Source organism: Ovis canadensis, chromosome 3 (assembly GCF_042477335.2).
Source record: "Ovis canadensis isolate MfBH-ARS-UI-01 breed Bighorn chromosome 3, ARS-UI_OviCan_v2, whole genome shotgun sequence".
Taxonomy (NCBI): domain Eukaryota; kingdom Metazoa; phylum Chordata; class Mammalia; order Artiodactyla; family Bovidae; genus Ovis; species Ovis canadensis.
The window spans coordinates 222083549-222108819 of record NC_091247.1 but is presented as its reverse complement, the minus strand read 5'-3'; the positions used below and the strand labels follow the sequence as shown (position 1 = coordinate 222108819).

The window sequence follows — 25271 nt, the reverse complement described above, 5'->3', positions numbered from 1 at the left end:
CTGGAGATGTGAATTAGAGGGTGAAATGGAGAACCAGGGTGATTCTCAGAGGGAGGGAAATGCGCAGAAATATGAGACAAAGGAAGGAAGTTCATATTGTTCTCAGAATCCCCCAAGGAGGTGTGCGATAGTATCCTAATTCTGTATATACTCAGGCTGGACTCCAGGGAGATTAGAGAACTTGCTAGGGTCCTGTAGCTGGGAATCCAACTTAGATTTGCCAAGTCCTTTTCTCCAGAAGCCTGGTGTGCTGCAGTCCATGGGGTCACAAAGAGTCGGAGGACACGACAGAGAGCTGAACAACAACAAATGTGAGAATTGACTAGATGGACCTTTGCTGGCAAAGTAATGTCTCTGCTTTTTAATATGCTATCTAGGCTAAGAGTTGCACATGACTGAGCGACTTCACTTTCCCTTTTCCCTTTCATGCATTGGAGAAGGAAATGGCAACTCAGTCCAGTATTCTTGCCTAGAGGATCCCAGGGACGGGGGAGCCTGGTGGGCTGCCGTCTATGGGGTCGCACAGAGTCGGCACGACTGAAGCGACCTGGCAGCAGCAGCAGGTTGGTCATAGCTTTTCTTCCAAGGAGCAAGCGTCTTTTAATTTCATGGTTGCAGTCACCATCTGCAGTGATTTTGGAGCCCAAGAAAATAAAGTCTGTCACTGTTTCTATTGTTTTCCCATCTATTTGCCATGAAGTGATGGGACCGGATGCCATGATCTTAGTTTTCTGAATGTTGAGTTTTAAGCCAACTTTTTCACTCTCCTCTTTCACTTTCATCAAGAGGCTCTTTAGTTCTTCGCTTTCTGCCGTAAGTGTGGCCTATTAGTGTCAGGACACCAACAAGTTGCATTTGCTGTTTCAAATGACTAAAAGAAACTCTCCAGATAATACCGCTCTTCCAAATTTCTCTGAAATGGGAACTTCTGTTTATACCCGACTCCTCAGGCCCACTTAAGACAACTATAAGTGAAGCCCCGCCTCCTCAATCTGTAAGCCACGCCTCTTTCCGTACAATTTACGTTGTAGGGCCCTTCGGTGTTGATTGACATCTTGGTTCACCAATAAGAAGTAAGAGTCCCGTAACGTCCGGTGATGGGGCAGGACTTCCTCGCTGTTGCTAAGACACTCTTGTTTCGCTCCTTGACAACCCTGGCGGGGGTGCGCTCGCTGAGGCCTTAGCTCCGGCCCCCTCGGGAGCAGGTGAGGCCACGGGGTGCGGTGGGCAACCGGGCGGGGAGGGCCGGCCCGAAGCGGGGCTGGGAGGCATTGCGGGGCGGGCGGGGCCTCGCCCACCGCCGAGGCCCCACCTCAACCTCCTGCCTGTTGGTCCCCAGTTCCAGATCCTCCCAACCCCCATCCTCCCCCCCACCCCATCACTTCGGGGACCTGCGAGCTCTGTCGAGACAGTTTCGCCGTCGCTACCCTGCAGGCCCTCCTGAGATCCCCTCCAGCTTCACGTTCCCCCGTCCTCTCTAACCCGACTTCCCCTGCACCTTGAACCCCCATCATTCGCAGAATAACCCCCTTCTCCCGCGGCTGGGCGGGTGGTCACCATCGCCTCCTCCCAGACCGCTTGAGTTGGACAGTTGACGACTGTCTGGGAATCGAGGCTGGTCATTTCCCTCTTTGGGCCTCAGTTTCCCTATTTGTAAATGAGAAGTTAGGTTGAATGATCCCTAAGGTCTCTTTGACTCTGACGTCCCAGGATGTGGGACCCAACTGTAGACTTCCCCGAGGACGTGATCGTCATGGGAAGTCTGGAGTGTAGTGAAAAGGACTTTGTTGTTGTTCAGCTCTCTGTCGTGTCCTCCGACTCTTTGCGACCCCATGGACTGCAGCACACCAGGCTTCTGGAGAAAAGGACTTGGCAAACCTAAGTTGGATTCCCAGCTACAGGACCCTAGCAAGTTCTCTAATCTCCCTGGAGTCCAGCCTGAGTATATACAGAATTAGGATACTATCGCACACCTCCTTGGGGGATTCTGAGAACAATATGAACTTCCTTCCTTTGTCTCATATTTCTGCGCATTTCCCTCCCTCTGAGAATCACCCTGGTTCTCCATTTCACCCTCCAATTCACATCTCCAGTTCAGATATTTCTCCTGGGCTTCCGTCGTTAGTGAGACTTTGGGGGGTGGGGGTTGGAATAGAGATTGCTTTATTGATGTAGTGATTGGACTTGGGACCAGGGCTCCCCTCCTCCCCCTGGGAATCCATGATTCTGTGATCCCCTGCTCCTGAGGAGATACCTCTATTTGCATATCTCACCAACAAATTAAACTCAGTAATTCAAACATCAAAGCGTCCCATGTCTCTGTCTGTCCATCTGTTCTACCTGAATTCTCCTGTCTGTCTCAGTTAGATCACCATCCTCCTGGGCCATTATCTGCCCCTCTGCCGTGCTCATCCCACTTAGGCATTGTCACGTCTTTGTTTCTGCCTCTGCAAAGATCTCAGTCTGTCCATCCATGATGACTGAAGCCATCATCCTGATTCAAGTTTTTAATGACTGTCACCCAGGCCATCGCTATAGCTTCCTAACTGGTGTTCCTATCCCCAGTCTCTCCTCCTGTTAACCCAGTCCACCAGAGTAATTGTCAAAACACAGCCATGTCACCAGCCCCCAGGAGACCTCCAAAGGACTTCTCTTTCTCCACTAAAAATAACCATACTTCTTAAGCCTTGGGTCTCAGGGCTCTTCTCCACATCCACAACCCCATCCCAGCCTCTTTCCCGGCATGCCTCCTCTCTTCTCATTTGCCAGGTTCTGTCCTCTGGCCAAATTGGACCGTTGGACTTTCCCATAAAACCCTTTGAGCTTTCTGCTTCCACATCACTGTGTTTGCTCATCACTCTGCCTGGAATGTCTTCCTTACCTTGCCCACCAGTCAGGATTCCCACTTACCTTTTAAGGTCTGACTCAAACGCTGCCCCTGCCACCAAATGCTCACTGTTCTCTCCCCTGTCCTCCAGAATTCTTCTCTTCCCTCTAGTTCTGTGTCTGGCTGGTGGCACTTCCTGTTCTCTGCCATGAACCATAGTTAGTTCCTTGGGTATGTGTGTTGTTCCCTCATATTAGATTGGATGCTCCTTGAAAGCAGAGACTCTCTCTTGCTTATAGCAGAGCAGTTGAAAAAGCTTAGTCCTAAAGTCATATCTCCGGGAGTTGGTGATGGACAGGGAGGCCTGGTGTGCTGTGATTCATGGGGTCGCAAAGAGTCGGACACGACTGAGTGACTGAACTGAACCGAAAGTCATATATGGCTGAGTGTATCCTGGCTCATCCGTTTATTAGCTGGGTGGGAAGTCACTTTGCTTTGCTCAGCCTGAATGATCATCAGGGGAGTAGGGATAACAGTGCTTGTCTGATGGAGTTCTTAGGGAGAGTAAATGAGATCCTCTACATAAAACACCCATCCTGTTGCCTTGCTCAAGGTCAGTGCTCAATTACTGAAGGGATTTGATAGGGCCCCCCTACCCAGGGGGCAAATGAAATACAGTTTAATTAGAGTTTAGATATTTGTTGGGCTTCTCCCATGTGCCAGACACTGGGCGCTGCTCTGGGGGCATCTACAGGAGAGCAGAGCAGGTCCTTCATCCCCGGAAGATTGTCTGGACTCACGACGCACTGCTGAGTCGTGACTGGCTGTGAGCCGTCACCAGTAATTAGTGATTATGAATGATTTTTTTAAAAAAGTAACTCCGTGCTAATTCCAGTTTATTTTTGTGATAACATCATTCTTAGTCACTTACGTTCAAATCTGTTCTCTTGAGTGGGAAAGGGGGGAGTAGGTGTGAAGGAGGGGGTGGGGAAGGGGCGGGTAAGAGACTTAGTAATCCACTCTCTGTAGTAAGCAGCTGTTCCCTGTGATGACTGTGGTAGCTAATGCTATTTGTTGTACTTTGTATCTTGACTAAAGTGTTTGGATTGCATCCAAACTTGGGTATGTCCATGAGGGAGAACCATATGAGTCAGTATGGTTTATTACATCATCTTATACATAAAGAAAATGTCTTGATCTCTGTCTCTCCATCTCTCCATCTTTCTTTCCCTCCCTCCCCCTGGTTTAAGGCACATCAGAAGTTTTCACCAGACATCAGTGAAATGAAAAGATACAAGGGGGGTGTGAAAAAACAAACCAAAACCCTTTGTGTACATGAAAGGTAACTGTCTTCTCGAGGATTATTCTTTATCCTGCAGTCATCACTTTCTTACTCTTGAAATTTTATAGTAGATGATGCATTTCAAACTGATGGTGAAACCTAGATGGTCCGTATTGTTTCCTGACTTCCCCTGATATCTTAGGTGAATGCCTTCAAGTCCTCAGGTTCCTTTCCCCTCACCTTACGAGCCTCGCCTTTTGTTTGCCAGGAGGTGGAGGGTGAACTTGTCAGGGGAGGGCAGGAGGATGTCCGAGGTGCCGAGGGCATGTGTGGCCTCACTCCGGCCGGAACCAGCAGGTCTGTGTGGGTAGGAGTCTGGACTGCTGGCTGCCAAGGATGGACACTGTTTGTGTTACTGTCTTGCTTCCTACTTGAGAGAAAAGCACAGGAGAGAGAGAGAAGAGTAGATAAGGATTCCGATCCTGACTGTGTCCCCCCAGGCCAGTCCCCAGACCTCTCTGAGGCACCTTGTCTGAGAACTGCGAGCGAGTGTTGCCCCCACAGGTTGTTCTGGGATGAAATGAGACAGCAGGTGTGAAAGCAATGTATCACTCACTCCACCAGAGCTCCCCCAGCCCAACTGTGTTTGCAGAATTCCCTTGTGACTCCTTCCTGCCTTAGTACTAACGGCACAGAGTGGGAGCTTGATGAGTATTGGTTTGTTTGCCTGAGCGTTTCGCTGTTTAGTTGGCTGTGATTCAAAGAAGGACACTTCCTTCCGCACCAGTAACAAAAGCTGGCATTGACTGTGAAGTAGAGTCTGTTTTTAGACCCAGTTTCCTGATGAGAAAACTGAGGCCTGGAGAGGTAAACACTTATCCGAGACAGTCCGAGGTGTGAAACCAGACCTTCCTGTGGAGCCTGTACTCACAACCATAAAGCTATGCTCCACACATGTCCTCCCATCTCTCTGATACTGGAAAGAGGTCAAGGCGGCAAGCCGTGGTCTACGAACCAAGCTTATTCCAGGTGCTGAGTGGCTGGAGCAGGTGGTGAGGTGCCTGCTGCAGACCCTTTTGGCCTTGTTTCCCAGAATTCGTTCATTTTTCCTTCCTCCTTCCCACATCCCCTAACCCACTTAAGGATTCTTTTCAAACATTTCAGAAGCAAAAGAATAAATAGTGACTGAGGTCAGTGCCCACAAAAGAACAAAGGACACAGGCTTTGACAAGATGATGAGATGAGGAGCCCAGCTCATTGCCGAGGAGAAGCCTTGCGTCAGACATGGGCGAGGCTGCGTAAGGCTCCAGAAGGGGCCTTGGGTGAGAAGGAGAATAAAGGGCAGAGAGGGAGCAAGGCTGATGCTGGCTCTGTGTGCCCAGATGGGCCCGAGGGAGAGTCGAGCTCTGCTACCCTGCAGATTCGCGTGCCCTGGCCAGGAGCACACTTAAATTATTAAAGGGCTCTCTTTTAGACCTGACGCAATTGCTTCCTGGCCTGGACCTGTCAGGCACACACTCATTTGCATGGAAGATTGATAAGGTTATTAAAACTTGAGTTGTGCTATTTTGGGTAACATTCTTTCAGCAGGGTTTTAAAATCGGAGCTGAATGACTCTAGCTGTACTATAATGATACAGTGTCATAAAAAATTCTACCTTTTTACATTTGGAGACACCTTGTCTATAACTGTTCCTTTTCATTCTGAGTCTCATCCCTTTTGGATCCCCAGAAGTGTGTGTAGAGGTTAGGAAAAGCCACTTGCAGTCATGACCTTTAATAAATGTGGCCGAATGATGTGGCCGAAGTCCCGGCTGATAATGGGGTGGCGGTTGGAGCGGCACGGTGCTGGGTGCAGAGGGCCCTCCGGTTTCCACACGCTCACGTGCATAGATACTTGGTGCCCACGACAGCTCCCTGAGAAGGACAAGGTGGGACCGTCCCATTTCGCAGAGGACGACACCAAGGCTCAGGAGGTTAAATTACTTGCCTCAGGCTGCAAAGCAGGGAAGAGGGCAGAACTGCTTTCGGTTTTAGAGCTGGTACCCTAGCCTCAATGCCCCACCTCATAGTTTTGAATCTTCTCTTCTCTATCAGGTGATGTCCCCCCCACCCCCCACCCCCTAAAAAACTGTCCCAGTGGCTTTCCCACTTTGTTCCTGAAGAACGGGCTTTGATAACACCTCCGAAGTGTGGTTTCATCCAGGATTCCACGTGCTAAAGCAGAGTCCAAGCAGTGGTCACGGACCCTGAGGTCCCCGAGGGCAGACGTGCGTACGGTTGCCTCTGAGCTCCCCTCCACGCTGGCACTTGTTAGCCCAGAGGCCGAATTGAATCGGATTGAAATATTCGGGTGGAAGGGGCCTAAAGCAGCTGCTTCAGCGTCATAAATTGTTCCCACTGTCGGGAGACAGCAAAGCATACAAAGGATGTAATCCTTTTACATCAGTGTAGCCCCCACCTTCTATCACCCCTTGATGATGTTGGGGAGGAGGCAACAAAGTGGCCTTTACCAAATAACTGCAAGGAGAATGGGGGGAATGGGGCCTTAATAGGAACGAGAAAAGACAAGATGATTCACTGCCTTTTGTGAAATAAAGAAACTTAAGCAGAAAGCACAATGATATCGTACTTGGTCTTCTGCCAGCTTATATGTAGAGACAAACAGACACCGCTAATATCTGGGTGGTACGAATGCCCAGGATGGTGAGATAAGAGGAGCCGTCTGTCCGCTGGGAAACCAGAGCATACCCGGGCAGTGGGGGGGGAGGATCCGCCCCCTCTGCCGGGCAGAGGGTGATGCCAGGCTTCCAGCTTCGCTTGAGGGGGCCGACCACATGGAGTAGCGCTGAGGATTTCTGCAGCACCAGAGAGGGGGTAAACTTGAGAGCACCGCCCAGAAAAAATGTGCTCAGAAAGCTCAAGGCTTGACCAAACAAGGATCAAGTTAGCGCTGGACAGGGAGACACCAAAAGGGACGCTCTAACATTCCTCTCACTGCTGGGACCATGGGAGCCGTGCTCGTGGTCATGCCTCAGGGAGTGAGGTGTGTGGGCGCCCACCTCGTGTGCTTGCTGTGTGCAGGCCCTGTGACGTGAGGACGGTGTTAGGATCACCTGTGTCGGAGACCATCCCAGGTCAGCTCCAGCTCTGCCGCCAGTAGCTGAGTGGCCTTCAGGGTAGCGATGCCTCCCTTACATGCAGGACCTAACTCATGGGGTGGTTGGTGGCGCAGGGCCAAGTAAATGCACGTGGAGTACTTGGAAGTGTCTAGCCCGCAGGAAACCCAGCCGATGTCACCCATTACCTACCTGTTCGTTACTACGCTGGGCATCTTCAGGGTTCGGGGGCTGTGCAATGAAAATTAAATTTATTTGGAAATGTGAGCAATGCTGGAATATTATAACATTATTTGGCTGTATTTGCATACCAACTCAGTCCTATCCAGCTCTTTTCAAGCCCGTGGACTATAGCCCGCCAGGCTCCTCTTGTCTGTGGGACTTTCCAGGTCAGAACACTGGAGTGGGTTGCCATCTCCTCCTCCAGGGGATCATCTCAAGTCAGGGCTCAAGCCTGCGGCTCCTGTACTGCAGGCAGATTCTCTACTGCTGAGCCATCAGGGACGCCCATTTGTCCAATACGGACAGTTAAAAGGGGCTTAATGATGTGGTGGCTCGTTTTCATTTATATTAGTTGTACTTCTGAGATTAAAAGTTCTTTGAGTTATAGGATAAACTGACGTGTAGGATAGAGAGAAACACTGAGTTTCAAGCACTGCTTCCAGTCATTTAGGATCCAGGCCCATCTTTTAAGGAAAAGCCCCATCTGTTTTTCTGTAAGATTTGGAAAGAAAAAAAAGAAATCTATGCATGTGTATTAGGCTTTATAACTTTTCCATCATATCCTTGTGTGAATCTCTGGGGAGCCAGAGGGAAGGAAAAACAGTTTGCTGGGTGTTTGCTGAGTGCCTACTATGTGCCTGGCGTACGCCATCTCATTTGATTCTTGTAACAGTCCCACGAGGTAGATGTGACCACCTTTATGTTACTGATGAGGAATCTGAGGCCCAAAACCACATAACTAGTGAGGAGAAGGACCAGTAACTAAGCTGAGCCTCCCAACTCCTGGGCCAGCTAGACAGGACAGGGCGGCCTGAGGGAGTGGACGAGAAGAGCCGGGCTGCCTGGCACGCCAAGGAGGGTGCAGAGCGTCACTGGTCACATTTCTCCTCTAGAGCCAGGACCTGCAGAAGGAGGCATTTGCTTGCCCATAAGCCCAGGACTGCTGAACACGACCTGACATTTCACTTCCTGACCACGTCTGCCGGGAAGCAAGGACGATGTACATAGTAGCCTAGCAGAGAAGCCAAGTTCGTTAATTGCAAGCTGAAGGCTCCACCCTCGGCCTGGCCCGCAGTCAGTATTTGTCTGGATAATGACAGTGTGGGCTTGCAGCATCGTACCAGCGTGTTCTTAACTGGGTCCCAGCATCTCGTGTTGACTCATCCTCCCGTCTCCAGACTTGCTGGCCATTTGGAAAAGGATGTGGAGGAGTTGAGACGGGGAGGTGTCAGATTGTTACTGAGACATTTCTAATTTGTGATGTATAGTTTTTAAGCCAACTCGTTTCTCCTGGTTTTTCCTGTTTTCTACAGCACCCCTTGGGGAAAGACATTTTCTGCTTCCACCAAGCTGGCAGGGCCTGCTTCCTGAATCTCCTGGGTGTGTCTTAATTACCAGCCCCAGCACCTCCTGAAAGCATCCCTCTCTCCTCCTGGTCACAGTGGAAGTATCATGGGAGAAACAGAAGGGAAGAAAGATGAGGCTGATTATAAACGACTGCAGACCTTCCCTCTGGTCAGGGTAAGGCCCCGGGGAGGGGGGCAGGTGGCCAGCAGGGCCCAAGAGCCTTGGAGAGAGAGGCGAGGGGGAGCTTATCCCTGCAGGATAGCATTGGGAGGAGGTTATGGCAGGCTCTGCTGGCCAGCCTAGAGACGGAGGGGGCGCCCACAGTGATTCATTCTTTCATTCATCCATTCATTCACTCAACAATTATTTAGGCCGCCTACTACATATCGGGCGCTGTTCTGGGCACTGTGGATATGGGAGTGAACAAGACAGAAGCCTGGCCCCCGTGAAAAAAAGGTTTAAAGAACATAATTTCAGGTCACAAGTGCCCTGAAGAAGAATAAAGCGGAAGTAAGGAGCTGGAGAGGAAAGATTGGCTTTTGGAAAGGGCTCTCTGATCAGAGACCTGAATAAAGTTAGGGAGCACGCTGTGTGAGAGTCTGGAGAACATTCTCTAGGCAGGGGAAGCAGCAGGCATGGAAATCCTGAGCAAGTTTAGCATCTGGGAGGCGCAGGAACAAGGCCAGTGTGGCTGGAATGAGTGCCAAGTGAGGGGGCACTGAACGTGAGTGTCAGTATGACAGCCGGGCCAGCCTCCCAGGCCTGGGGGCCACAGTGAGAAACGGGGACCCCACCCTGTCTTCAAAGGGAAACAGTGAAGAGCCTTCAGCAGAGGAGTAGGAGTCTGGTGATCTGTTTAATGTTTCTGAAAGAGCCCTCCAGCTGTTGGATGGAGAATGGATTTTAGGGAACCCGAGTGGAAGCGGGGAGATCAACCAGGATGCTACTGCAGAGACCCAGGGAGAGAGGGTGGCTGGGTCCAGGTCACGGAGCAGAGATGGCAAGACGGTAGGGTTCTAGACAGAAGTTGAAGGGAGAGCAATAGAATTCAGCAGCACACTGGATGCTGGGTGTGAGGGAAAGCAGGCCAAGGTTGACTGCCAGGGTTTGTTTTGTCCTGAGTGTGGGAGAGAAAACAGTGTCGGTTACCAAGAGGGGGAAGACGGAGGTTTTTGGGGGAATATCAAGCGTTCTTTCAGACTTCTGAGGCTAGCAAGTAGGCAGTTGGACATAGGAATCCAGAGCCCCAAAAAGAGGTTAAAGTAAGGATGAGCATGTGGGAACCCTGCCCGCCTAGAAGATGTCTGCATCCACAGAGCAGGGCGGGATCCCTGGAGATCAGGAGCTAAAGAGGCGAGGATAGAGACAGAGCCCAGGAGAGGAGGGCACCCAGAGAGGGCCAGGAAGAAAAGCAGGGGGCCCTCAGAGCGGCTGCACCATCTCTTCAGGATCTGAGCCAGTCAGCTGGGCCCTGAGGCTACTGGTAAAGCATCTCCGTGGCCAGCGTGCTCCTGCCTGGGCCAGCCGCCTTCCCCTGTGTGTTGCTGGGACACATTGGTTGCACAGGGGCCCCGGGCCTAAGAGCCCACGAGGCCTTGCTTGGTTCCGTCAGCAGACAGGTCATCTCTCTGGGCTCTGCCCGTGCCTTAAGCTTGGGACGAGAGGCCAGCCCAGAAGCCAGGTCACAGGCTAAGGCTGTCTCTGTTTGTCCCCCGCCCTGCCTCCAGCACTCGGACATGCCAGAGGAGATGCGCGTGGAGACCATGGAGCTGTGTGTCACGGCCTGTGAGAAATTCTCCAACAACAACGAGGTATTGCCATCAGTGCGGCCCCTCGTGTCTTGGGTGACCCCTGTGGCCCCAGTCCCTGCAGCCAGCTACACAGAGTGCCGCTGGGGCCAGGCTAGACCCTTCCTGGGAAGCTTTCAGAGCCTGGGGAAGGCCAGTGAGAGCAGGGGCTGGCGCTATCTCGGGCACTGACCCAGTGCTAGAGGGAGAAGAGCCGGGGGACGTTCTGTGACACCCCTGTCCACGTGCCCCGTCTCAGGTGGGCTGCAAAATAGGTTACCTTGCCCCTGGCTCCATCCCAGCGGAGAACAGAGGCCCACCCAGGCATTCATTCATGTATCCATTCATCCATTCTGCAAAGATGTTAAACACCATCCTTGTGCCAGGCACGGTCCTAGGTGCTGGCGACACCACAGGTAGGCATGGACACAGGAAAATCACTCATCAGTCTGCTGGTGAAGAGGAAGGAACCCACCGTGGTGGCAGCCTGTGGGGGAGGCAGGTCCTGGCCACTGTGCACCGGCCAGGCAGGCCCAAGCTCAGATCTCAGTCTCCAGCCCCTTCCTAGCCCTTTAACCTTGGACAGGCCAGTTCTCATCGCCGGGCCCCGGTTTCCCGGTCTGTGCCAGGGGTCGAGGATGCTGCCTCCTCGCTGGGTGGTCCTAAGGACAGAAGTCCTGAAATGATGTGGGTGAGGCGCCTGGTGTGGCAGAGGGCGCGGCCAGTGCACAGCAAGTGCCGGAGCCTGGGGGCTTCACTCCGCAAAGGCCGGGCTTCCGCCCCTCCTGAGCCCTCTTGAAAGAGCGAGCTTGGGAAGGACGAGGGGGCCGCTGTCGCAGCTCAGGGAGGCAGGGCCAGCTTCTCTCCCAGAGCCCACCAGACGCACCAGGGAAGGCCTCTGTGCTCCCTGAAGGTAGCCCTGAGCCCTCGCTGTGACGATGGCGATCGCTCCATGCGCAGTGTGCGCTCAGGGGCCCTGACTCATTGAGGGCTGAGAGCAGCCTCCGAGCTGCAGCCGGGGCCCCCGTCTCAGGCCCGATGCCCCACCCTGCCGCCTCACCGGTGTCTTAGACTGCTGAGGTAGCTGTGTAGCCGCCCCTGGTAGGAGGGGCCGGAAACCCTGTCTGAAGGATCTGAGCTGAACTGCAGTCACGGCCTCTCTCTTGCTGAGACTTCTTTCCCCGCGAGGGCGCTGACTCACGCCCACTCTCTCCCGCAAGCTGCCCCCACCCGCCCGCCCCTGACGAGCCTGCTCTCTTGCAGAGCGCTGCCAAGATGATCAAAGAGACCATGGACAAGAAGTTCGGCTCCTCCTGGCACGTGGTGATCGGCGAAGGCTTCGGCTTTGAGATCACACACGAGGTGAAGAACCTCCTCTACCTGTACTTCGGGGGCACGCTGGCTGTGTGTGTCTGGAAGTGCTCCTGACACGCTGTCCCCCCGCCCTTCCGCGCCCCCGCCCCGCCCCCGCAGGCCTTTCCCCCCCACGCTGTTCCCCTGGGAGTGGGGAGCAGCCGTGGGCAGGTCCTGACTTTCCAGAGGAAAGCTGGGGTCTTTTCGCTGTCCTGTGTACCGTGTCCTGAGCCGCGCCGCGCGTGTGCATCCGCAGCCATCTCACACTGAGTCCCCGGGTGTGAGGGGGCAGCAGGGGTGGGCTGGGGGGGTGGGGTGTGTGTGACAGGGTCAAAGGAGGGGCGGGGGGTGGCATTTTTTTCTCACAGGGACCTGCCAAGCCCCCACGCCTTCCCACACCCAGCACTGGGCAAGGCGTCCGCCGGTTCTTGTCTTGACGGGGCCTGTGTGCAGATGGCCTCGAGGGAGCCTCTCCTCTTAGGGGGTCACTAAGGCCTCTCTCCTCGTCTTCTGGAGAAGCGGTGACCCCACCCCTAGAAGCCCCTTTCCCCGCCTGGCCCCGGGCTGAACAAGCCACCGCGTCTCGTCGGGCCAACAGCTCCACAACCCCCTGGCTTTGGCATGAGGACCAAGCAGCCTGCCCCCCGCCCCATCCCCGGCCCTGCCCCCCACCTTGCCTCCACGTGTGCAGTTGGTAACCAGGGGCTGAGGGTGCGGGAACCGCGCCTGCGCGGTTTCTGGAAGTGTCACTGACCTCCGGTGAGACGCCTGGGCCAGGAGCGCTCTCGCCGAGAGGCCTGTTTCAGCAGGGAAACCTGGCCTGCCACTTACTTCTCATCAGGGACCGCATGCCGATTTGTACTTCTTATCTCTGCTGGGTTTTCTATATTCTTTTTGAGTGTGGGGAGAAGGGTTTTAGTAGAAGGGTGAATCCTATTTTACACAGCGGTCTTATTTATATATAAATGTCTTGGTTTTTACAATTAAAGTAACCAAAAACTGACCTTGATCTCATAGTCTCTTTGAGGGGGGGCACGGTTTGGTGGGGGAGCCAGGCTCAGTATTGTCAGGCTGTGCGGGGGTCCCAGGAACACGGTGAGGCTGCTGGTGTCTGAGCGCCCAGGCCCTGCGCCTCCCTGTTCCGTCGGGGTGCGGGCCCTGGGGACACTGACTCGGCACCCTAGTGGCCAGACCGAGCCACCGCAAAGACACTTTCAGTCTCACGTCATGGTGTTCCGTTCAGAGATGTTTCTTCAAGCAGCGCTGAGGGCCAGGTCCCCCGGGAGTGGGGACACCAAGATGGAGGAGCCACAGACCCTGCCCTCAGTGAGTCCGCGGTCTATGGAGGAGGAGCACAGGAACCCAGTTGTTCCAACTGGACGTGAAAAGTGATGAAATAAAAGAAGGGTCTTCCCTGCTGGTCCAGCGGTTAAGAATCCACATGCCAGTGCAGGGGACACAGGTTCCATCCCTGGCCTAGGAAGACCCCATATCCCATGGAGCAAGGAAGCCTGGGCACTGCAGCTACAGGCCTGCGCTCTGTAGAGCCCGTGGTCCGCAAGGAGAGGAGCCACCTCCACAGCTGGAGAGCAGCCCCCAGTCACTGCAGCTAGAGAAAGCCCGAGCACAGCAAGAAAGAGCTGAAGTGACCAAAAGTAAATTAACTTTTTTAAAAAGAGAGGACAGGGCATGGTGGGGGTGGATGGAAGGCCTCTATGCCCAGCCTAGGGAGTGTTGGGGAGCCCCTGGCGGGGTGGGCCCTGAAAGCCAGCTCTCAAAGGAAAGAGGGATTTTCCCCAGGGAGGAGGTGCTCTGGGCCAAGTGACGCTGGGAGTAGATGTGTGGCGTGAGGGGCCATCCTGCAGGCCCGAGAAGCCCCCTTCCCCCCAACCTGCGTCTCACCCCTAGAAATGCTGGGTCTGGGCAGACCTGGGCCAGCCTGTCCTGCTCCCCAGCCCACCTTCCCTTCCTGAGGTGGCTCACCAGGACATCCCGACCTGGCAGCCCTGGGCCCTAGCCGGGTCACGGCCTCCTAAGGCCTCGAGTCCACTTGTCATGGGGTCTATCGACAGCTCTGCTGTATGGCATCCCATCCCTCCTCTAAGTTCTCAGACACCCAGGCAGCTGAGCAGGGAGGGGAGCGCGGTGGACCACTGGTGAATTTCACAAGTGTTCGCTGAGTTGCTGCTGTGCGTGGGGTCCTGAGAAAAAGAGGAGGAGGTCAGGGTCACTGCCCCAAGGCTGGTCATCTAGACCTAACTGGTCATCTGACCCTCTGGGACTTGTAGGATGGGGGTTCAGAGGGGAGGGCAACTCCTTGACCTTGGACCTCGCTGACCTGAGCCCTGGGCCACACCAGGTGCTGCAGGGGGCGGTTGGCGAGGTGTGCAGATGGGAATACAAGGAGGTGGGCGCTGAGGACTGGAATAGCTACAGTTTATTAACTGCCGCTTTGGCAGCTGTTCTCGCCTCTAATCTGCCACATGTAGGTGCCGCAAAGTAAGCCAGGCTCAGCCCGCACCCCAGGTGGTAGGGTGGCAGCCAGGGAGTGTGGGCTCTGAGGCCCACAGACCCGACTCAGGCCCAGCCCTGCTCTTCCTAACCTCGCTAGCCTCAGTGGATTTGTCTGTAAAAATGGGGATAAAATGCACCAGCTCCTGAGGTTGCTGAGAGCCTCAGGCCTGCCCCCGGAGCAGACAGCGCCCCCGCCATGCACACTGTGTGCTTGGGGGTGCTGCCTTCTCCCCACCTTGGAGATGGGAACCCGCCTGACACCCAGCTGCCGCAAGACAGGGCAGAAAGTCAGCACAACGCTGCTGACCTTGGTGGCTCTCCTTCTCTCTCCCCGCTGGGACCCATGCCAGCCGTGGTCACCCTAACCATCCTCCCAGGCCCCTCCCTGCTCACGGCCAGAGATTCAACAAGCAGTTGCTGACAGGGACTGAAAAGGAGAGGGTCGTGACCACTGAGCGGCACGCCAGGACACCCCAGCCTTGGCGGTAGGCCACTGAGGAAGGCAGACCCAGGAATGGAAAAGCGGGACGCACTTATAAGGCATCTGCCAGAGGGAGAGGGAGGGTGGGGCTCAGGGGAATGTGGGGTTCAGGGAAAAAGGCGCTGTCACTGCCCCCAGGGCACTGGGGAAAGTGTCACAGAGGAGGCGGCATTGAACTAGGCTGTGGCCTTCCCAGGGGAGGGATGAGATGGGGAGGGGAGAGATACTTGGGGAGGGCAGCCTCAGGTGAGGGGGGCCAGCATGTGCAGAACAACAGTGCCTGAGGAAGCCGCCGAGACGGATGTTGAGAGTGGTGGAGGATGTGCGACTGGAGTTCCTGAGAGGGCGGAAGGAGGAAGAGGTTGAGGACGAGGAGACCCCAGTGTCCCCCACTCAGCAGGCACTTGGGTTCGCTTCCTTATGACGCGATGTCCTGTATCCTCAACAGGCCTCCAAGGTGGTCATCACTGTCCCCATTTACAGATGAGGCTGGGTGGGTGAGAGATCTTGCCCGGGTCCAGCTAGGAAGCGGCTCCAGCTGGGACCCAGACCCCCAGCCTGCCAGCCTCACCAGCCCTGTTCATTCGCAGGCCCGTCGCCCAGACACCTCAGTCCCCTCTGCCGGCTCAGCAGAGGGGAAGTCGGCAGCCTTTTCTGGACATGTTGGGGTGCCAAGTCATAGGCCCCCCACCACCCGGGGCCCCTGCCCTCTGCCTGGAAGAGCAGCGAGTGCTGGCCAGATGAGAGAACCAAACTCTGGTCCCCTCCACCAGGACCTGCACAGACCCCAGAAGCACAGGCCTCCCCAGGATTGGAGGTGGGAGGGGGCAAGGGGCACCAAGGCTGTCAGTGTGAGAAGACGAAGGGCAGGGGCTGGGTAGCAGGGCCCCATGGCAACCAAGACGGTGGGCACGCTGCCAAGGGGGAGAGAGGGCTGCCTTTGAAGCTGGCGGTGGCCCGTGGAGAAATCTTCTGGTGAATATTTAATGCTGTCTCAGAAGTGATGCGGAGAAGCTCCAGGGTCCCGCTTAACCTACTTCCTGCTTCTCCCGAGAACAGAGCCTTTGAGGCAGGCAGGTGGTGTCCCCTGGGGTGGTGGGGGTCCCTGGCCAGCATCTCGCCCACCTCCAGCCGGACTGACAGAGGTGTGAAGCAGGGCTTGTTAGTGCCTTGAGAAGAAGAAGCAGGAAACACCGATAATGTCCTTCAGATCCTCCCCCAAGTCTGGGAGGGGAATTGTTCAATTTTAGCCACAAGCCACCACCCTGTTCTATTTTCCTTTTGTTCTCCTCATCTCATATTTAAAGTAACCGCCTCCCACTGCCAGCTGCTGTCTTCAATCCTTAGGAAGGCGGGGCGGGGGCGGGGTAGAAAGGGAGCAAGCTTAGGAGGTAGAGGACCTGAATTAGTACTTGTAATATTTCCAAACTATTGGGGGTCCCAAGCGTGCCGGGCACCGCCCTAAACATTTTCTAAACTGTCTCATTTGGTTGGTACATCCACCCTGTGAAGAGACACTGCCGTGTGCGTGCTAAGTTGCTTCTCTCGTGTCGAACTCTTTGCAGCCCTATGGACTGTAACCCGCCAGGCTCCTCTGTCCATGGAATTATCTGAGCAAGAATACCAGAGTGGGTTGTCAACTCCTCCTCCAGGGGATCTTCCCGACCCAGGGATCAGACCCATGTCCCTTATGTCTCCTGCACCGGCAAGCAGGTTCTTTACCACTCACGCCACCTGGGAAGCATTTTCCAAACTGTCTCACGTAGTTCGTACATCCACCCCATGAGGAGATACTGTCAGCGCCCCTTTTACAGAGGAGGCATCGAGGCCCAGAGAGGTTAAGCTCCAGGTCACATGACCAGAATTCACCGCAGGCCCACAGGGCACCAGAGCCCAGCTCTCCAGAGGTCTGCCTGCCACGGGACAGCCACTCAGCTTCTCGGATCTGTTTTCTCACCTGAAAAATAGGGCTCCCGGCTCCTGCCCTGCCTCTTCTCCTAGGGCACTAAGGAGATAGTGGTCATGAAGGTGGAAATGCCTGCAGGTGGGAAGTGCTGATCAGGAATTGGGGTTAGGGCCAGTCTGGGGAGCCCTCGCGAGCCCTGGGAGACTTGGGAATCTGGAAGCTTGGGCTCAGCGGGCCAGGTAGGTAGTTGCCTCCAAGGCCCTGTTGGCATCTGGGCTCTGCAGGGTCACGGCGTGAGACACAGGGTGACCACACACACTTCCAGTGACTGAGGATCCCAAACAGCCGGGACCAGACGCTGTCCTTCCATCCTGAGCTGGGAAGGACTGTCCTGATAGCAGATACTTGTGAGGACTCCACTGTTGCCAAGCACTCTCCAAGCTGCGTCTGTCCTTTGAGCCTCAGAATGGCCCAGTGAAGTGAGCCAGGCAGATTCTATAATGGTCTCTGCCCCAACAGTGAGGAAATGGCCTCATAGAGAACTTGGGATGTGCTGGGATGGGGGCCGGCCTGGGGCAGAGGTTTCTCCTCTACATACCAGTAGCCTCAGAAACGTGGGAAGGGTGCTGCCAACTCCCCTAGGACTCCTCCCCGCCACTGCAGGGAGGAGCCTGAACACTCCAGGTCACTTTGTGTCCCCACTGTGCCTCATATCTACACCAGCTACGTTTTATTGACTTGGTAGAGATATGTCTTATCTCTCTAGAATAGGACCTGCTATGTATCAGAGGTGCAATGTGACTAGTGAGCAAGTGAATAAGGCTAGTTAGAGGGATGAATAGATGGATGGATGGATTATGGATGGTTGAATGGATGGATGATGGATAGTTGGATGGATGGATGAAGAATGATTGGATGGATGGATGGAAGATGGATGGATGGATGAGGGATGGTTGGATGGATGAACAATGGATGGATGGATGGATGGATAAATGGGTGATAAATTAGCAGAAAATTCTCCAGGAAGCTCAAAGCAACAGGGCACATAAGCCAAACACACCAGTGATGGCTGCACCAGGGGCATCCCTTTATTTCTGATGCCCTCAGCCAAATCTCCAGGCCCCTCAAAGGAGACCTCAAGTTTATTTGGGACTCAGAAAGTCACCCCGCTTTGAGCTGATTAATAAGAAAATACAAAGACTCAGAAGCAGCATGAGTTGATTCCTAAGGTGGGAAGAGCTTGCTAAGGAGCACCAAGAATATCGGGGTTGCCATCAGACCTGAGTTCCAACACCAGCTCCACCACTTGCTGGCTGTGTAGCCTTGAATAAGTCCCTTCTCCTGAGCCCCGTTCTCTTCAGGGTTAAAAAGGAGTGAAGTCCTTGCCCTCCTAGCCCAGAGGTCACAGGGAGGATTAAGTGAATGGAGCAGCTCCAGGAAAGGGGTCAGGGCTGAGCTCCTGCTATTAAAGCCTCTGCCAGAGCATCGTCATTGGCTAGCGAGCCATCAGCCAGGACCCTGTGCTCTTTCCAGCCATCACTCAGCAAGTATTTAATAAGCTCTGGAGATGCCAGGCCCTGTGCAGAGGAAATAGGCCCCCACCCTGGCCCCTGCCCTTGGGAGCATGGTCTAGGGGAGATGAACTCTAAAGGGGCTCCTGGAGAAAACTGTGTGGGCCAAGCGCAGGGAAGCCGGCGGGTTGTTCAGGAGTGTTCTAGGCAGAGCCCCCCATCAAAGCCCCCAGTTGCCCTGGGCAGGCACAAAATCTCCCCCTTGAACATTGTGTGGTCTAGAGCCCTTTTGAGAGCCACAGGGCCTTGCATTACGTAGCCTCTTAACAAGGCTGAGCACAAGGCCGTGTACACACCCGGTGCTCAATGAATGTTTATCAAGTGAATGTCCTCATTCTCGTCTACAAAACCTTTCAGCACATTCTTCATGCTGCTTGTGCTGGGGCCCAGGGACACAGGACAGCGGGGCAAGTCTGGCCGGCCCTCCCCGGAGGAACTTGCAGTTAGGCAGACACGGGGGCCAGCGGGACGGCTCCGTGTGCAAGGTGCGGCCGTGGCGGTGGATGTGCCCAGCAGGGGTGCTGAGACCAGAGGAGGGACACAATGGAAGTGGACGTGGAGCTCAGCACACGGGGAAGGAGTTGAGGCAGAAGTCAGGGTGTGCACACATGTTTCAGAAACAAGGCCATTGGGTGGAGCTGGGGGTGGGGAAGACGAGCCAAGAAATGGCCCAAGAGAGGGACAGGGCCAGGCCTTTGCGGGCCTCCTTCATGGCAGGAAAGATGAGGTGGGGGGCAGTGAAGGAGGCGACAGTGTCCACCTAGCAGGGGCAGGCTGGGGTCTCAGGGCAAGGCCTGAACCAGGATGGAGGGAGGGTGCTGAATCCGGGAGTACGCAGTGGCCCGCTGAGCGCTGGGAACACAGGGCTGGGTGGAGGGCTCAGCCCTTCCTTGCACTGGTTGGTCCAAGCACTTCCCCCACTCCCGGCTCAGAGCCCCTGAGGAGCTGGCAGGGGCAAAGCCACCTTGATGATGGACCCGCATCTCCGCATCTTCGGAGGTTTGCCAAGGGCCAGGAGTGGGGCGGGGTAAGCATTCCATTCCTGAGGAATCCAGAGCCCAAACCTGCCTTTCCCTTGGCCCCTTGGCCCCTTGACCTGCGGCCCCTTCTCTCGTCAGTGCCCCTAACCCCACCCTGCCCCTCCCGGCCAGGGCTCCCTCCCTTGGCTGCCTCTATGGCATCCCCAGGGCCTTGGGCACTCTCTGGACTCCATCTCTGGACAGCCCTCCGGGAGATGCCCTCCCTCTATGGCTGAGTCCAGGAGGTGCCGCCTCTGACGATCCTCAAATTATTAGCATCCCCTTAGAGAATGCCTGTGCGGTCCAGCTCCCTGGCCTTGCAGTTGCTTGAATAGCGGCCACGGTGCCCCCTCCAGCTCCTGGGACTCTTCTCGGTGGCCCTGCTGCTACTCTTGGCTTCCCCCTCCTCTTGCGCCCCTTTAGGTGGCCTTGTCACAGCCAGGGCAGCCCATGCCTGATCCCCGCCCTGCCCACAGCTTGGCCAGAAGCCATGGGGGCTTCAGGAGCCATAGGATTTCAAGGGTGGCAAGGGATCCTTGGAGAAGGGGGTGCTGCCCAACAGAGCCTGGGGCCACAACCTGGCAGCCGGGCCAGGGCAAACGGGGCGAGTCCTCTGCCCACCCCATGTACACGGCCATGTCAACGCCGGGGCAGAAGGACAAGCTCTTCTGTGTCACGTCTAGGAGAAGTTTGCTGACCAACAAGTGAGAGTGTCGAACTCGAGTTCAGGGGCTCAAGAGTGGGGCTCAGCCTCCCTGGACCCCTCTGTCCTCTCTCCCCACATCCCTCTCGCTGGATGATGTGCCTGCCACTGGGCCAGTCCCTGCATTCAGGCAGCTTCACCCCCTGGGCCTAGGCCAACAACCTTACTCGCATGGTGAGCGCGGAACTCCCAAGGGATAGGGGTGCCAGGGAGAGGCCTCGATGCCCAAACTGGCCAGGAGGTCCTCTCAGAGGAGGTGATATTTGAACAGGGCCCAGAAGGGATTTCTGCAGGTCCCAGGGAGATGAGGGGGAGTCAGAGCACTGCGGCTGAGGTCACTGTGGGTGGGAGTGGGCAGCGGTGTCCACCTGCCATCAGACCAGCCATGGGGAGCCAGGGAGGGCGTCCAGAGAGCCAGGAGAAAGGCCTCCTCTCCCAGCTTGGAGGGCTGAAGGGAGACAGCCAGAGAGGGCCAGTCACCTGCCCTGCAAGTCAGTGTGAGCTGGGCTGTGAGCTGTGTCGTAGGTGCAGGTGACCACAGCCTCCTAACCCAGCTCCCCACCCACATCTTCCTAACCCAAACCAACCTAGACAGCATATTAAAAAGCAGAGACATTGCTTTGCCAACAAAGGTCCGTCTAGTCCAAGCTATGATTTTCCAGTAGTCATGTATGGATATGAGAGTTGGACTATAAACAAAGCTGAGGGCCAAAGAATTGATACTTTTGAATTGTGTTGGAGAAGACTCTTGAGAGTCCCTTGGACTTCAAGGAGATCCAACCAGTCCATCCTAAAGGAAATCAGTCCTGAATATTCATTGGAAGGATTGATGCTGAAGCTGAAACTCCAATACTTTGGCCACTGGATGCGCTGGAAAAGACTCTGATGCTGGGAAAGACTGAAGGCTGGAGGAGAAGGGGACGACAGAGGATGAGATGCTTGAATGGCATCACCGACTCAATGGACATGAGTTTGAGCAAGCTCTGGGAATTGGTGTTGGACAGGGAAGCCTGGCCTCCATGGAAGCTGCAGTCCACGGGGTCGCAAAGAGTTGAACACGACTGAGCTACTGAACTGAACTAGAAGGGCCAAGTGCTCCCTGGTTTAACCCCCACCTGATAGATTCCCCAATGGCCCAGGACAAACCCAGCTCCTCACCTGGCCTGCAAGGCGCAGCATGGCCTGGCCTCTCTGCCTCTCAGGAGGACCAACTGCCTGGGTGCCCAGGGCCAAGCCTGCCCCTCAGGCATGGGGTTCCAGGGTTAGTGAGGGCCTAGCCAGAGCCCCTGGGGCACCCGCCTCATTTGGTGATACTTCCACATCAATGGAGACGAGTTGTACCCACAGCGTGACTGGTTGAGCCCTCCCGGCAGGAGGAGATGGCTACCAAGAAGGTGGTGGCCTTGGGTAAGCCAAGTGCACCCCGTGGCCCCACCCCCATCCTCCTCGCCCACCAGCCCTGCCCTTCCTGACCCCCATCTCCACCTTGCAGTCCAGAAGTCTTGGGGAGCCCAGATAAAGCAGCCTCAACAACAGGAGGCCCTCTTCAAATCCATGTGATGAGGACCTCGGAGGGGTCCTCTGGGGGTGACCGAGGACTAGCCGTGTGTCCCCGGGACCATCCACCCCTCTCTGGGCCCATTTCCTCCTCTGTGCCCCAAGGGTCCCTTTCACAGTGTCCCTCAGCTGACCCTCCAGATGGTCTTTCTCCAACGCATCCTGCTTTCTGCAAGGTGAGTTCCTTTCTGCACCGCTAGGGGTCCTCTGGGAGGCTGGATTCACGGCGGCTGACGGTGCGGGGCGGCCTCTCGTGGCCACAAGTGCGCATAACAAGGCTCCCTGGCGACTGCCCGCTCCAGGACCGCAGGACGGCGCTGGGGGGACCCGCCCGGCTCTGTCCACACCCTGCCCTCCTCCCAGGCCTGGGGAGCGGGGAGACCACAGCCACCTCCTCAGGTTCATCAAGCCCAAGTGGGAAAAGTCATGAGTCATTCGGACCTGAATTCCTTTGGCTCTTCACTCACAAACATTTATTGAGTGCCTACTGTGTGCCTTGCCGGTGTGGGTACAGAGGCAGCCACCTAAGAGCAGGTGGGTCCCCACCGTCACTGAAGTCATGGTCCAGCCAGGACCCAGCGCCTCCACTTCACACTCTGAACCCCACACTCCTCTTGTAACTCAGCTCCACAGTCCCCACCTTGCAAGAATTACCCCCCACCCCCACCGTCCAGGGAAGGGGTCCTGTTAATGGAATCTGATTGGGGAACTTTTCAAAACAATGAAGATCCTCTTGGAGAGTGAGGGAGCACTCTAAAATTTGCCTTTCAGGACCCCTTGGAATTTTCTGTTCAGTGGGTTCGCTTTAAGCAAGGCGGTACTGAGCCCCTCCCCACTCTGATGGCCAAGCCAGGCCAGAGCATGTGGGCCTTGGTGCTGTCACCCCAGGCCCTGGAGGAAAACACAGGCTGGGCCAACCCCTCGCAGCTGCCAGGGAGCCCTCCCAGGAAGCAAGAAGGCAGACCCTCGCACTTCATTCTGTGGCTGGGTATGTCACCTCTGGCGCAGAGCCCCGCATTCCAAGACTACAGTCACCCTGGGGAGGGACTCTTACCATGCTCCACATTTCACGCTATAAAAGGGAAAACAAAAGAAAAAACCCAGCCACTCATACATCTGTGATTTACCTGGTGAGGACGCTGAAGCACAGAGAGGTTTAGTACCCTGCCCAGAGCCACACAGCCACAGGAACTGTGCATAGGGCGGAATCCAGAGAAGACTGCAAGTTCAGGGCTCTTCAGAGACCCTAGGCCTGTTTTCCTGGACCATCTGGCTCAACTTCAGATAGACCTGCCTTGCCTGCCTGTGGACCAGTTTGGGAAGGAAGCCAGGGAGCCAGTGAGTTAAGTGAGAGGCTCCATGTCAGTCCTCATTTCATCCTCACTGTGGTCCCTCAAGACAGATGGTGCCATTCCACTTTTTTTTTAAATTTAATTAATTAATTTTATTTTTGGCTGTGATAGGTCTTCCTGGCTGTGCACAAGCTTTCTCTGGCTACTGTGAGTGGAGGCTTCTCTTATTGCAGAGCCCCAGCTCTCAAGCACGGCCTCAGTAGTTGTGGAGCACAGTCTTAGTTGCCCAGTGGCAAGTGGGATCTTCCCGGACCAGGGATCAAACCCATGTCCTCTGCATTGCAAGGCGGACTGTTAACCACTGGACCATGAGGGAAGCCCCACTATTCCACTTTTGACAAAATGCAGAAACCAAGGCCCAGGGACGCAAGGCCACTCCCACAGTCACGCAGCTCTCTCACAGGGGCTGGACTTGGTCCCTGACACTGTGGGCAGGAAGCTGGGACATCCCCTCCACCAAGACAAGGAGGTCTCTGGCCTCCAGTGAGGAGTCCAACCTCTGGGCTCAGGGGTGGAGGGCCAGGCAGGGAGTGGTCAGGGGGCCTTTCCATCCAATGTCAAGCTGACCCAAGACCAGGAGCCCCCTGCCAGTTTCCGACTTTGAGCAACATAATTCAGAACTCACGGCCTTTCTCTTTGCACCTCCGCTGGTCAGGTTCCCGGTAGCCCTAGGCCCCTTGAGAGCAGAGACAGGTCTTCTGGTCTCCTCCAGCTTCTCACAGCCCTGGGGTTCCCTGCCCCACCTCCCCGCTCCGGGGACAGATTTCTTCCCCTGACGTTTGGCCCAATCCTGGGGGCCAGTTGGGGGGTGAGAGAGGGCGTCACTGTGTGTCAGACACTCTGGCCTCACCATCCACCAGATGCTCACCTTGGACAAGCCCCCTAATTTCTCCAAGCCCAGCTTCCTGTAAAGGTGACCATCACCCTACGTCCCACCTTTCAAAGATTTTGGTGAACTACTAGGAGGTAAGAAGTTCTAGAGGCCTGACTGAAAGGGAAAGAAAGTGTTAGTCACTCAGTCATGTCTGACTCTTTGCGATCCCATGGGCTGTAGCCCACCAGGCTCCTCTGCCCATGGGATTCTCCAGGCAAGAATATCGGAGTGGGTTGCCATGCCCTTCTCCAAGGGATCTTCCTGACCCAGGGATCGAACCCAGGTCTCCTGCATTGCAGGCGGATTCTTTACCAGCTGAGCCGCCAGGGGAGCCTGACCACCAAGCACGAAGTACAGGCAGGTTCCTCCCCTTCCCTTTATTCTGGGGCTGAATCCCGCATTTCAGGAGGGTCCTCTCGGTCATGAATTGAAAGGTGAATAGTGTCAAGGAGATCTGAGATGTCACTGCTGATAAGAGAGCCCTGCAAAACCTTCCTCACGTCCCCCGATGACAGGGCCCACTTCTCCAGAGTCCCAGGCCCGGGGAGGCAGTGAATTGAGAGCCCTCCTCACGCTGAGACACCCACTGAGGCCTTCCCTGCCCCCAGATTGTCTCCCCACACCGGGCACACCCTAGTGATTCTCCCTGGGCACGCTGCGTCCAGCGTAGACGCCAAGGCGGTCCTCTGGACTCCAGCCACTCAGTCTATACACTCCTGGCCAGCCGCAGAGATGGAGCTCATACGTTGGCCTGTGTCTGGCAGGGGGCAGGAAGGCAGTGCTAATGACCAAGGCAACAGGATTTATAGGGTGCAGTGAAGGGTGCATAGACCACCCTGGGGTCCAGGGAGACTTCCTGCAGGAGAGGCTATTGTCACTAGGTTTGAAAGATTTATGAGTGTGTGTGTGTGTGTGCGTCAGTGTGTGCGTGTGAGTTAGATGAGAGTTAGTGGAGAGAGGAAAGGTGAGATGGGCTGCCTGGTGGAGGTCACAGCACCAACAGAGGGGTGGAGCCTGGGAACAGCCTGACAGGTGAGGAAAGCATTGCCGAGGCTGTTATTAGAATTTTTTAAATATTAATTTGGCTGCGCCAGGTCTTAGCTGCAACAAGTGGGATCCAGTTTCCCGACCAAGGACGAAACCCAGGCTCCCTGCATTGGGGGTGTGGCGTCTTAGCCACTGGACCACCAGGGAAGCCCCTGTTATTGGAATTTGAGGAAAGAAAGGAACAGACTGGGGACCGAGTTTGGAGAAGTGGAGTGCCTGGCCGAGCATCTCCGGCTGGTGGATCAGCCTGCTGATCCCAGGCCCACGCTCTCTCTCCTACCCAAAGCTGGCTACAAGAGGGCACAGTTGTC

General features: G+C 55.4%; 1 protein-coding gene across 1 annotated transcript; it reads left to right on the top strand.

Annotated features, from left to right (window-relative positions):
* Positions 1 to 1055: 1055 nt before the first annotated feature.
* DNAL4 (dynein axonemal light chain 4) lies at positions 1056 to 12939 on the top strand. The gene is made up of 4 exons (XM_069581635.1): positions 1056 to 1205; positions 8763 to 8970; positions 10524 to 10607; positions 11847 to 12939. The coding sequence occupies exons 2-4, from the start codon at positions 8902 to 8904 to the stop codon at positions 12009 to 12011; spliced, it is 318 nt and encodes a 105-aa protein (XP_069437736.1). The 5' UTR covers positions 1056 to 1205; positions 8763 to 8901; the 3' UTR covers positions 12012 to 12939.
* The last annotated feature ends 12332 nt before the right edge of the window (positions 12940 to 25271 follow it).

What these genes read in the sequence shown, in the direction of transcription:
- DNAL4 (XM_069581635.1), top strand. Translation starts at nt 8,902, where the DNA reads ATGGGAGAAACAGAAGGGAAGAAAGATGAGGCTGATTATAAACGACTG. An exon ending in AGACCTTCCCTCTGGTCAGG is followed by an intron (nt 8,971 to 10,523) that starts GTAAGGCCCCGG and finishes CCCTGCCTCCAG; the next exon opens with CACTCGGACATGCCAGAGGA. An exon ending in AATTCTCCAACAACAACGAG is followed by an intron (nt 10,608 to 11,846) that starts GTATTGCCATCA and finishes GCTCTCTTGCAG; the next exon opens with AGCGCTGCCAAGATGATCAA.